This window comes from Plectropomus leopardus, chromosome 8, assembly GCF_008729295.1.
Source record: "Plectropomus leopardus isolate mb chromosome 8, YSFRI_Pleo_2.0, whole genome shotgun sequence".
Taxonomy (NCBI): Eukaryota; Metazoa; Chordata; class Actinopteri; order Perciformes; family Serranidae; genus Plectropomus; species Plectropomus leopardus.
Window position 1 is genome coordinate 27,634,854 of NC_056470.1, and position 12,788 is coordinate 27,647,641.

Consider the following 12,788-nt stretch of genomic DNA (forward strand, 5'->3'; position numbering starts at 1 on the left):
AGTGCTTTCCCGATTTTAACGTGAAACTGCTTTATACAATATTTTTACCAGGAAGAGACCCCTGCGGAGAATTCAGCTCCCGGTTTAAAACCTGAGCAATGAACACTGAAGGAATTCTAACCGGGAGAAGTTTTAGCTGGTTGCAATCAGCAATCTTCACCCCTAGATGCCACTAAATCCTACACAGTGCTCTTTTAAACCCAAACAATCAAAACATTTCAATTTGCAGGCAATACAAAAAAAAAAAAAAAAACACAACTTGTTTTTTTTGGAAAAAGTACCAAAATGGTTAAACATGAGAGAGACTGATTTTTAATAATATGGCAAATAAACAGAGGTGCATTCGTCGATTTCAATCACATAGGCACTGCAGTTTGTGTACAATACAGTACATAGAACTCAATCATAAATTACAAGCCATACCAAAAATAAATGGATACCAGGGAGGACATGAGATGGTAGCCATTGATTTCGGTGTCACGTTAGAATTTCAAGCAGGCCACAACTACGTCCATGGATCCTGAATTATGATCAATCCAGTCTGTGATGCTTTTACTCCGCTCTGCATATTTAAATGGATACAAAGACAAAAACGTAAATGCATGATTTCTGAGTGACAGGGACTTCGATCCGTGTCGTATCTAAAACAGGTTTATCCGTCTTCTGTCAAACAGCTTAGAGACGAGTCTTTTTTGGTCAGCGGAGGAGCCCCTATGTGTCTGCATCAATCCTGTGAGCTGAAAACAAGAACAAAGAAGTCAGAAACAACGCTGCTGGCAGGCACATGAAGGTGGCAGGTAATATAGCTCTGTGGATTTTTAAGAGACATTGTCTGAGTAAAGATAAAATATTCTGAGATATGTTGCATCACACACATCTACAAAGGCTTCGGGTTCAAGTAAATTCCCCCTGCTGTCAGTAAGATCTGAAACAGTGGCGGGTTAGACAGTTCAAGCGAGTATGTGATCTGCCAAATCATTCAACCTGCGCTGAAGTAGCTAAATATTACATTAAAAGGGGGCAAAACTGTGACATAGTCTCCATACCTGAGAGTCAGTGTGCTGTGTAGCTACACGGGACTTACATTGCTTTGGTATCCTGAGTGGTTCGGTGTCTCCTGACAGGACTTGATGCATGACTCCGCGGAACTGATACAGCACCTTCAGGCTCTTCTCCTCCCCCACACAGGGGTCATAGAAACCTGGGAGTCCAGACTGGAGGAACAACACAAGGTCATGCAGCAGCCGCAGCACACTGAATCAGCAAACGGCGAGTAGTCGAGGACATCAGTTTGAAACACTAGTACGCTTTTAAAGGTATACTACGCAGGAACTGCCGGTTACTGTTTGTAAACAGTATCGGCAAGGAAAGGTTGTTTTCTTAATTTTCATTTTGATTTATTTTGTAAAAAAGGAAATAGAGATATTATACAAAAGCAGACAGACAAAAAAGTCATGTTTTTTATGAAAAACATGACATGGCAAAAAAAAAAAGGTTAAGCACATGATGACTTAGTTTACACATTCAAAAAGGAGTGAGAAGTACAAACTTTTTTAAATCCACCCCTTCTCCAGAAGTCACTGAATTTTAATTAACCAGCTTCCTTATTCATTTAAACCTATACTTTAATTAATGAAACACATATGCATAAACCCACATACCTAAAATCAAATATCTGCAAATGTAATTATTTACAGAAAAAAGAGGAAGATAAACTAGGAAAAAATAAATATTAAGTAAAATAAACAGTAACCCCTGTAAACACCCGGTGACTGTCAGACCCGCTCTTCATCCCTGTACCTCATGAAAATCATGTTTTTATACATTATTATAAATTGGTTTATGTTTGGACATTGTTTTAGCTCCATTTTAAAACTGTCCCATAGTTTTAACTCCACAGATTGATAAACAACAGCATTTCCTGGTGGTACCAGCACTGTATGTTTTGAATTTTTTTTTTTTTTAAAGTGCTGGGGCTATTCCTTAGCCCCTCCAAAAGAGGTCTGCTTAATTCATAAAACAATAATTAATGTTTGTTTATTGTTTAACCCCTGGCCTCCTGTCATTTTCAAGTTGTTAAAAAGTTGAGTGTCCCTGAGTGAGGGTGTCTACTATTTTTTGTATTACTTAAGAAGTGAGAAACATATGGCCCCAATGGAAAATATCCCACAGAATATACATTTATTTCCCTTCTATTGAGGTCTATTATTTTTCTATTTTTAAGGTACGAAAACAGCTGACAAATTTTGATTTTTGGGCGATCTATGCCTTTAAGTAGTAGCTTGGCTAATGCTAAAATAAGAAGAAAACAATAAAATATAGGCACAGGGAGAGTCTATATACAGCCACACACATTTAGTGGGTCATAAAAATGATTGAGAGGGATTACCTTTGTCTATTTAGTGTTTTTTTAGGGGAAAAAAGCACTTTGTTACTGAACTTACCTTTGTGGCCTCAGTGAGGATGAGTTTAGAGTCTTTGACCAGACACTGCAGTGGCACCGTAACATCAATGACCTTTGCCCTCTCGTGTTTTCGGCTGTTGTCTGTCACAAACTTGCCATACCAGGCGTTTAGGATGATGAGACCTGGTTTAATAAAGCAGCATCAAGGACAGTGTGACTCAACTAGAAAAATGAATGTATGAATGTGTTACTTAATGTTCTTTAAAAAGCTTGAAATTGCCACAGTTTGATGTAGGAGTAAAGTTCAGAAACTCAAGGATGATTTGAGGATTTGAGAATGAATTGAAGTTAAAAATCCAACATAAATCCCCACTTTTACTACAGAATAATCGGAATCTCACATGGCGGCAAATTTTCGCCTCATATTTAATTACAGAACCAGTGTCATTTTTGAGACTTGTTTGCTAAAATTATTTTTGCAACACAAAAGACAGCACAATTAATTTTAATTGCAAGCTGCATAAACAATAACATAACCATTTCATAGAGTGTAGTCCATTGAATAATGAAGAGGAGCTGTGTGTCTGTCATTTTACACACACACACACACACACACACACAACCTGCTATTAACTGTTACTTTACAAGTGCAAAGTCTAAGGGGGCCTCTGATGATACTAAAATTAAAGCCACCTCTACAGTGACAGGTGTCATAAGCCAATTATCACTTGCAAAACTCCCCAAGGTGAAAATTATACTGTCTGCTGAGAGCTTTTTTTGTTAGTGTACTTATCAAAAGCAAACTAAAAAGTAGCAATTATCACGGGTCGAAATGGAGGCAGGAGGGTCATTAAAAAACCCACTGAACTATTTTGCCTTTATTAACAAATTTAACCCTGTTTTAAAAGCTATCCCTCTCTCTTAAAGTCACACTAGATACTATCAGTGACAACTAAGTACTTCCCCTCATAGTATAATGAAAAGGCCAACACCCTACAGGTGTGTAGTCCCCTTACATTTCAGTGAAGATGACAAAAAGCATGCATTTTGTTTTAATTTAGATTTTTTTGACCAGTGAACTGTCACAGAAATGTTTTAAGCAGTCAGTTATTTACTAAAAGTGAACTAGTCTTGTTCCACATAGTTAAAACGAGCACTGTATCTCAGTCGGGATGTGCAATATGTTATTTTATCAATATCATGATATGAGACTATATGAGACACCTCTCAGAATTAGGATTTTTTTTTCATATTTGCCAACCCTGAAACCTCAAAAAATAAAAATAGGGAGGATCTTGCAGCCTTAGTTGGGGTGTCGGGGTCCTCTCCTAGAAAACTTGAGTCTGAAAAACTTTGTTTCATGCATTCTGGTGACTTTTTAAATATGAAAATTACAAAATAATAGGTACATGCAAAGCATTTTATGTTAAATACATTTCATTTGGTTTAGCTTTAGCTAGATAGCTGCAGATAAGTGGGGCATGATAAGGTAACCGTACATTTTCATACCACCGTAGACGGTTTTGCGGTATACTTCAGCAATCCTACCGCATAGTATCCGAAACAGGTTGCAAAAATGAGAAGGGAAAAAAGGTGTAAAAATCTTTCTTAAATCGGAAGAAATACGGGAGAATTGTAACTCCAGAGGAAACCAGGAGAGGGCAATAAAAAACGGGAGTCTCACGGGGAAAATAGGAGGATTGGCAAATATGCAGCAATGTAATTTTCCAAACTTATCAGACTGTTCTAGCTGCTCTATTTACCTTTACCTTTGCAATATCAATATAGAGGTATTTGGTAAAAAATATTGCGATATTTGATATGATCCACATTGCCCAGCCCTACTTTGAAGTCAGCTTGGCATCAACATATTTCACCTTAAACATACATAAGACAGTTCAGAATGTAAGAGAATCACACAGTTTTACATTCTGCTTAAAAAACATTATTCCCAGGATAAGCTCATCTCTTAAATATTACTGATCTTACCCAATCTAGACTCCTCCGTTTCAATAATCCTGCGCACAGACTCCTGCATGAGCAAGACCTTTAGAGATGAAAAAGGCACACAGAGGAGGGGAAGGAGACAAACAATGAGATTTCACATCATGTGGATTATACTAATGAATCTCACTAAGACTTTGCATCTTATCTAATCCCATCTCAGCCCCTTCGTCTGACTGCCGTCGTAATATTTCACGACAGTCACCTACAATACCTGCATCTCTTATAACCCTGAACCACAATGTAAGATTGCTACCACGGCCACATGTAAGCCTGTAAAACACTCACAGCAGCCTCCGCCTCCTGTTTCTTCCTGGCTATATTCGAGGCCGAGCTCTCCCGCTGCTTCTCCAAGTCTCTGGTGAGTTGAAGGATAAATGGAGGAATGAAATGAGCCCATAAAATCTGGCCGTAATAATACATGCGGTGCTACTTCCAATAACATTTCTTGCATGAAACAACCGACTTAAAAGTGAGGGTTTCTTACTGTTCCTTCTGGGCCCGCACGTAGGGCCGAATAATAAGCTGCTGGATGGCGAGGTAGAAAACCAGTGGTCCAACTGTGGCGTAAAATACAGCACTTGGCAGGAGTTGGTCGGTCAGGTGAATAGGGAAGAAATATGTCTGGCTGGCTCTGTTTAGTCTGCAGAAAGAGAGCTGGTTCATTATTTATATAAGTGGCCACTAACAGGCTGCTGAATTGGTTAGTCCACGTAATATTTGTGTGAATTTCTGTCTGAAAATGGGAGAAAACAAGGTATGCTCTCAGACACATACAGATATATGCCTAAAAATATGTCTACGTGAGTGAGAACAGTGACAATTGCATGCCGACTGTTCCTCAGACGTTACAGAATTGGCCCCAAAAAATGTTCTCAGATGTACGCTATATATGCTCAATCTTTTAAACTCATATCCCCAAACCAGCTAGCGTCTCAATGGGTCCAATCCTGCATTTACATCCTCAAAGATGCACCCCGAGCCCAAAACTCATTGGACTGCTTGGCATGATGTCACGTCTTGATTCCTATGGGTGCCATGGCAACAGCGCTGTGAGGAAACCCCTCTGGAACCATCATTAAACAGGAAACCAGAGCAAAGAGGTGCGCTTACTTGATCTTGAGGGAGACACCTTGGGGCACTCCCACGCTGACTGTGGCCCCCAGGACACTGTGTCGACTGATCTTCCTCTCGGCACCGTACTCCACCACAGTCCCAAAGAAACCTGATCTGTAGCATTAAGACAAAGTCACTATCTCTCTCTCCACCTGCAGTCAAAGTTTGCTTGGATTTGAGCTGTCAGTTGCACAGAAACTACTGTGTGTGATCGTGTGGTTATAATTCAACGCTCTTCTGGGAAACCTCGGGTCCTGGTTTTCATGAGGATGCCTGCTGATACACACTTCTCATCCAAACACCACTGCAGACCAAGTACTTCCCATCATGGTAATTAAGACCCCACAAGTACAATTTTAAGACTATAATGACTTTTTTTTTTAATTATGAAATTAAATTTAAGACTTTTTATGGATTTTATAAGGACCTCACCTCCACATGAATGCCAGAACCAAAGGGTTCCCAAATGAACATTGCATTGTGATGAGATAATCAATGTTGTTTACTTCACCTGTCAGTGTATTTGATGTTGTGGCTGACTGATGTTTATTTCAATGGATATAAATTTGAGTTACTATACAAACAGACTGACACTAAACAAATCTAACTATGACCTACAACAGAGGGTTTTAATATGAATTTATGATGACATCCTCCAAATAACACATATTGCACCCTGACGACTTACTTTACTGAGCCCTTAATCTTCGTCTGGTCATCATCCTGGAACTTGTACTGGTAGCTCATCATCATAAACGTGTGAGGAATGCCGAGCTGCAGAGACAAAAAGAAAATGATCATTTTGGCACGACGCTGACAAGCGACCGTTGATTTAATGACGTCTTGGCTAACATTAAAATTATGTGTAACCGCTGGCTGCTGACCTGCACTGCGAAGGTGAAATGGCTGCTCTTGGTGTCCCTGACGATGCTGGTGTTCATAGAGGACTGGGTGCCCCAGCGCCACTGCAGATAGCCCATAGTGTTCTTGTCTAAGTGGCGGGCCAGCACTGTGGTGACGCCGGGACGCACGCCTCGAGACGAAAACTGGAGTCCACACTGAGCGGTCATAAAGCTGAGGCAAAAAAAAAAGAATCATCAAATTGTTCTAATGTAGTAAATAAAATAGTTTTATTCTCTCTTGGATTTTAAGTACATACAATCGTGGCGTCAAGTTTCGGAATATCTTCATTCCTAAGAGAGGTCCATGAGTGTCTCCAGCACCGAGCTCTACCTGCATACACACACATCAGATCACGTTTCACATCCTAAAATGTCCCACCGTGTTATACCACACAGTGAGAGAAAGAAACTGTGCCATTTATAGAATACATTACAAAATGAGTGTGTGTGTGTGTGTGTGTGTGTGTGTGGTGGTCAGTAGGAAAGCACATACCTCTCCCCACCCCTTGGCTGAGGTGACTCTTCTCAAGGCCAAGTTAATGGTGCCACCCCCATTTCCATTGTGGGTTGACAAGGAGCCAGACAAAATGGCTGTATCTTTTGTGGTAAGAGGAGCCTGCAGGAGAGCACACAAAACGATACGTACTTTAATAAGACGTGGCTCCAAAATCTTTCATAACAACTCTTACAATTTTTTTTTAAAAAAGGGTGCAGGATTTAGAAGCATCTAGCGGCGGACTGCAGATTGCAACCAGCTAAAACTTCCACCGGTAAGAATTCCTTCATTGTTCATTGTTCAAGAGGTTTTTACCGGGAGCCGAATTATCCGCAGAGGTCTCTTCCTCTTCAAAACAAACGAACCAGGTGATTAAAACAAGTAAAAACACTGAATGAAGCGGTTTCATGTTACAAATGAGTGTTTCTCCAATGTTGTTTGGCACTGTGAAAAAGGCCCGCTAGTCCAGCACCTGCTAATGTGTGCTCACCTTTTTTCTCAGATAAGTTTTTTTACCACGAGCCGAATTATCCACAGAGGTCTCATCTTCTCCAAAACAAGCGGACAGTGTGATTAAAACAAGTAAAAACAGTGAATAAAGCTGTTTCATGTTACAAATCAGTGTTTTTCCAATGCTGTTCAGCTCGTCATGAAGGGGCTGCTTACTTCAGTGCCCGATGCAAAAACATGCATGGCCCTATTAGAGCATTGTTTGGCTGTTTTTGGGTACTGCAGAAACATGGCTGTGCAACATGGTGGACTCCAGAGACGAGGACCTGCTCCATATGTAGTTATAAATAACTACTACAAATAACTATACTTCTGAGGGCGCTCATAATGTTCTCTGTTTTTTTCTGCCGATATATCCCCCTAAATCCTACACACCGCACCTGTGATTGCATTTGCAACTGTTTCTATCTGAACACGCTGTATTAAATGCCTTCTAAAAACATATGAAGAATCTGGAGCAACCCTTTACCTCTATAGATTGTGATATGTGCATCTTGTTGATTTCCACATGTGGAACTCCCCCTCCGGCCAGATCCTCATAGTCCTCCTCATACTGGTCAAACAGGTCCGTGGCATCAATACCCACACTGATCATTCCCTGCAAATGACAGGATTAATAGTGTTTTAATGTACGATGTATCTAATATGCACAAAATGTCTCGTGACTCTTTAGGTTAGAGTCAATTCAATGTGAGGCTTGCTATCTTCCCCTGAACATACCTTTGGGTTGGTCCTTTGCTGAAGCCTCCTCTCCTCTCGCTCCTTCTGAAGGCGCTCATACTCCTCTCGGATCTCGGCAGGGGTCCTTTTTCTTTCCACCACCTGGAGAAAGAAGATATGATTTGAATGCAGAGCAAACGGTGGATCGGCTGCTTCACAGGCTGCAGATAAAGACAGTAGAGGGAATTTCACCAGTATTTCACACCCCTATATGTTCTTTATGTGACAATATTTTTATTCGTCATATTTTGTACCGTCAAGCGTCTACAGTTTCAGTAAACACAGATACAGCAAAAAAAGAAGTATTTAAAGCAGGTTAAAAGCGGCTTGGTCAAACAGGACATAAATGTGGTCAGAATGCAGACTTACTGCCACAAGACTGCAAAACATCATGCTTATATAAAGTATGGTCGATACTTGAAGATGAAGTGTAAATTCTTCCATAAGTAAGTTATTCCCAAGGCGATACTCTAAAGGTTGAATGACATGAAAGGAAAAAGGTATGCTGGTCATTTCTTTTGATACTCTGCTCTTTATGTTTCCGTTGAGACACTGCAGATACAATTTTTTTTACTACAATTTTCAAAAACATAATGGTTATCAAGTTTAAATCAACATGGTCCAAAATCAGATGGTGAAAATATATATTTAGCTGAAAGCTGATATTTTGAATTTCTGTCTAAAAAACATCAACCTTCCTAAATTAAGAAATACACTGATTTTTTAAATTATCTGCAGGATTGTTATTTAACATTTGTTAACATGCTTGAAAGCAAAAGTGAAAGTAAAAGCGCACCTCAGATTCACTCTTTTTTGGCATTTTTGCCTCACTATATTTGTTTTTTTGCTGCTGTGTGTCTCTTGGCTGCCTGCTACTTATGGTCGGGCACCTGGTTGCTAACTTAGTACTCCTTTGATAAGTGAACTAAACCTGGCTCAAGAGAAAAATGCGAAGAAAGCATATCTTTTTTTTTTGTAAATCTTGCTAAAACAACTAAAAAAGCAGCAAATGCAAACACACCACACAGATGACGACAAGAGAGATGAATTTGTTTGGTGGGGTTGAAAAAAGTAGTATGGTGTACTGAGGAATAGTTGCAGATGTGTTTTTTACATTTTATTTTGATAAGACTGGCACTGTAGGCTCACACTGGTCTGCACCTCACTGTGTGTGCATTAAAAATAACTTATGCAAGCCAAATTTTTCTAAGATTTCCATCTTTCACATGGTACTTGGCTATGTTTGCACTTGGCTAGCAGTACACATATGACATTAATAGTGAATTTCAATATGCAATATTTTTGAAAAATGCATGAGGTAAGCCTGAGAATGGTGGTTTTGATATTCAGGATTTTCACTGAGCTGCTCCCACCAGGACTTAACTCTCCTGATAATATTACGCCTCAGAGGTGCGTCATTGTACATTTTTGGGTTTAATAAATAATGAACTGTCAATCATCTCAGCAGCTATTGTTTCTAACTGCATGTGGAACTACTGGCCACTGTGGCCACTATTGGACTTACCTCCCATCCTTCAACATCGAGCCCTCTCTTGCCATAGATGTCATAGATAGCTCGTGCCTGTGGATCACTAAGCACTAGAAAGACAGAGATTAACAGGAATAATGTTAACTATCAGAACAGTTACTTTATATTTCTAAATACTGTAATGTACATCACAACATCAGCCTTGCGTTCAGCTGAGAAGGGAGTCGACTAAAGCTTATCTTACCTTCATAAGCTTCATGTACGAGGTTAAAAAGCTGTTCTGCTTGACGCTTTAGTTCAGGGTCCCGGTGTTTGTCTGGGTGATACAGCATGCATAATCGCCTGTATGCCGCCTTCAGCTCATCCTGTGTTGCCTGAAGCACACCATTGAGAATGGAGAAAATGTGAAAGAGAAAACTTGATCGACAACAAACTAAACAAACAAAAGACAAGAAGTTGCTACAGTAGAACTCCCCAACTTCAAACTTAATTCACTGATCATCCAACAGTTATTTGATCTTCATTAAGTCATGCACGCCTGCTGTCACGCCGTGACAGATGTGAGTGACCTGTGACAGAACAGTGCAGACAGAAACTTGCTGCTTGATGTTACGAGAAAGACTACAGTGTAAAAGGTCATGCGCTAATGATCATAGTTACGAGTTTGTATTCACATTATGTAATCCTGCCCAACAAGTTTCATTTTTCTAATCACTGACTCATTTTTTGTTTATCTGTTTTACTGCACAACATACAACGGGATCGGTTCAACATCTTCTAAATTATTCTTGAATGACAGCATGTTATGCAAATCTTTTGGTCTTAATTCAGACATACTCAATGCAATATAATCCTGAAAGGGGATTGGGGTGCTAGTGCGGATTAAAATTAAAACAATAAACAAGGGCTTTTAGTAATTATGCAGCACAGAAATGCAACCAATTGCCCAATGGTCTTAATGGGACTGGATGAAATGGAGAAAATCAAATATTACAAAACTTGAGACCAAATACCTTGATATCGATTTGAAACATCATCAAAGGGTTAAATGGTAATTTCACAAAATATTTAGACAATCAGATTTTTGATGAATTGTCATCAGTAATGTGAATATAATGACTAAGTGGGTAAATAATCACACAGTTTGAACAGTCTGGAAAGTTCAGAAAATAAATGTCTTTTCTGTAAAACAGGAAAAGACACTTACAATATCCAAGAATCTAAAACAACATCTAGTCTCAGATCATGATATAACAATAATATCTTTTTTATGTATAATTATCTTTATTTAATTTCATGTTTTCCACCATGAAGTTTCAGTAACAATCTCTTTCTAACAAAAACAAATATATGTTACTTTGATGTATTAGATAGTATGCAATATGCTATCCTAGGATGGTACTGGACTAACATGAAAACATCAGTACCATCAAATACATGATAAAATAATGTACTATCAACTATTGCCCGGCCCTAGGTCTTATTTGCCCCAACCACTGCAGTTTTTAAATCAAAACAGAAAACCTTGATATTCTTAAGCACTTAGTGTTTTGTTTTTTAAAACCCAAGTTCTTCTTCCTAGTATTTTAAATCATTTAAATTAATTTTGCTTATTCTTGCACTGTTTTCCCCGCCTATCATTCTCTCTTTTAATTGTATAGTTTTAACTTTTAATTGTTCTTTTATATTATGTTGTTTTTAACTTTTCTGTGCAGCATCTTGAGCCTACCTCTGTGTATGAAATGTGCTTTATAAATAAAACTGCCTCTCTTTGCCTCAAATTCCACTTTCCTACACTCGCCCACATGGAAATATACAAATATATTAATTTTAAAATGCCCAAAGAACCAATCTTCATAGTTGCTGCTGATTTTAATCAAGATGTAGCAGGATCAAGGACAAATGTAATTTCGTTTTTTAAACTTTGTTTTTAAAAAAATGACTAATAAATCTACCTTCTATATTTATTCGCTCTGGAACAGCATGACCCTGTGTAACAAGTTATTTTTGTCTTCTCTGCTTTACAACACTTACCAAGAATGAAACCGTCTAATCTTCAAACATTAGAGAAAATATTTATAATTTAATCTGATTTACTGTAAGTGTTTCATGATGCAACCCCTAAAGTAAAGTTGTAGCATGAGCTAACTTAGTTAGCACTGTCAACAGTCCAGGAGACCATTAACTGAAAACAACTGTCAGTTTGTTAACATTGGCTGCCAGATTATCGCAAAAACACGCGCTTCTCTATCTTACATTATCAGCTGACAACTCCCGTAGATTAAGTATTAACCCCACAACCTGTTGTGTGTTTTGTGAAGTACCCAGCCGAGGAGTCACAGCACTGAAACCAATGTCGAGGGTCACAAGCTAGCCACCTAGCTAACGTTACATGTGATTCTGCGAGTAACGGTTAAATATCGGCCGCTGAGAGCAAACAGACTGACTCCTACAAACACCCGCACACACGTCTACTCAGATCACAACTGCAGACTGTACCTCTCTTCTGACATTCAGCAGCGAATAATAATCATCATTTAGGATCTCATCATCGTCCAAGGCAGACGCCATGTTTACACCCGGTCATCTCTTCTTCGTGTCGTTAACGTCACTCAGAGACGTCACCGCGCGCTCTTGCGCCCACTAGTGTTTGGGCTGAATAACGATGCAACAGCTTTTTTAGATTTGCGTTTGAAATTATACATAATTATATGACATATTATTAATTATACACTGTATATTATTGATTGTGTTATTATTAATCATATATCATTACATGACAGTAATACTGGAGTTAATACTGGAGTCTTGTTTTTCTGTTTGTTTTTTTATGGTTTATTTATGGCAAATGTATTAACATACTTTTTATTCTGTCCTTGTGGTAACTTCATTTTGTGTTCTTACATTGTTACTTTGGTGTGTATATTTTGATTTTGTATTTTTGTTCCATGTTGTCTGTGCCTTTTGTTGCTGCCTGTCTTGGCCAGGACACTCTTTTTTGCTCCAGAGGTTTTACTGGCTAAATAAAAAATAATAAAAAAAACAAACCATAAAAGAATATCCAACAGGAAATTAAAGAAACATAACAACATAAAGATCAAAATATACAATACTGAATAATAATAACTGGTACACAAATGTAATTTG

The 12,788-nt window shown here is 38.6% G+C and overlaps 1 protein-coding gene across 1 annotated transcript; it reads right to left on the reverse strand.

Annotated features, from left to right (window-relative positions):
* Positions 1-296: 296 nt before the first annotated feature.
* Positions 297-12,248, reverse strand: dnajc11a (DnaJ (Hsp40) homolog, subfamily C, member 11a). Its single transcript, XM_042491707.1, has 16 exons — positions 12,141-12,248; positions 9,886-10,015; positions 9,678-9,751; positions 8,153-8,254; positions 7,902-8,030; positions 6,920-7,042; positions 6,684-6,757; positions 6,409-6,598; positions 6,213-6,298; positions 5,522-5,638; positions 4,896-5,051; positions 4,697-4,766; positions 4,394-4,451; positions 2,445-2,587; positions 1,085-1,214; positions 297-737 (listed from the first exon to the last, which is right to left on the reverse strand). The coding sequence occupies exons 1-16, from the start codon at positions 12,210-12,212 to the stop codon at positions 712-714; spliced, it is 1,680 nt and encodes a 559-aa protein (XP_042347641.1). The 5' UTR covers positions 12,213-12,248; the 3' UTR covers positions 297-711.
* Between the last annotated feature and the right edge of the window lie 540 nt (positions 12,249-12,788).

Coding starts and splice junctions, on each gene's coding strand:
- dnajc11a (XM_042491707.1), bottom strand. CDS start 12,212: ATGGCGTCTGCCTTGGACGATGATGAGATCCTAAATGATGATTATTAT. Junction 4,767..4,895: donor GTGCGGGCCCAGAAGGAACA/GTAAGAAACCCT, acceptor TCAACTCACCAG/AGACTTGGAGAAGCAGCGGG. Junction 738..1,084: donor ACTCAGGATACCAAAGCAAT/GTAAGTCCCGTG, acceptor TCTTGTTTTCAG/CTCACAGGATTGATGCAGAC.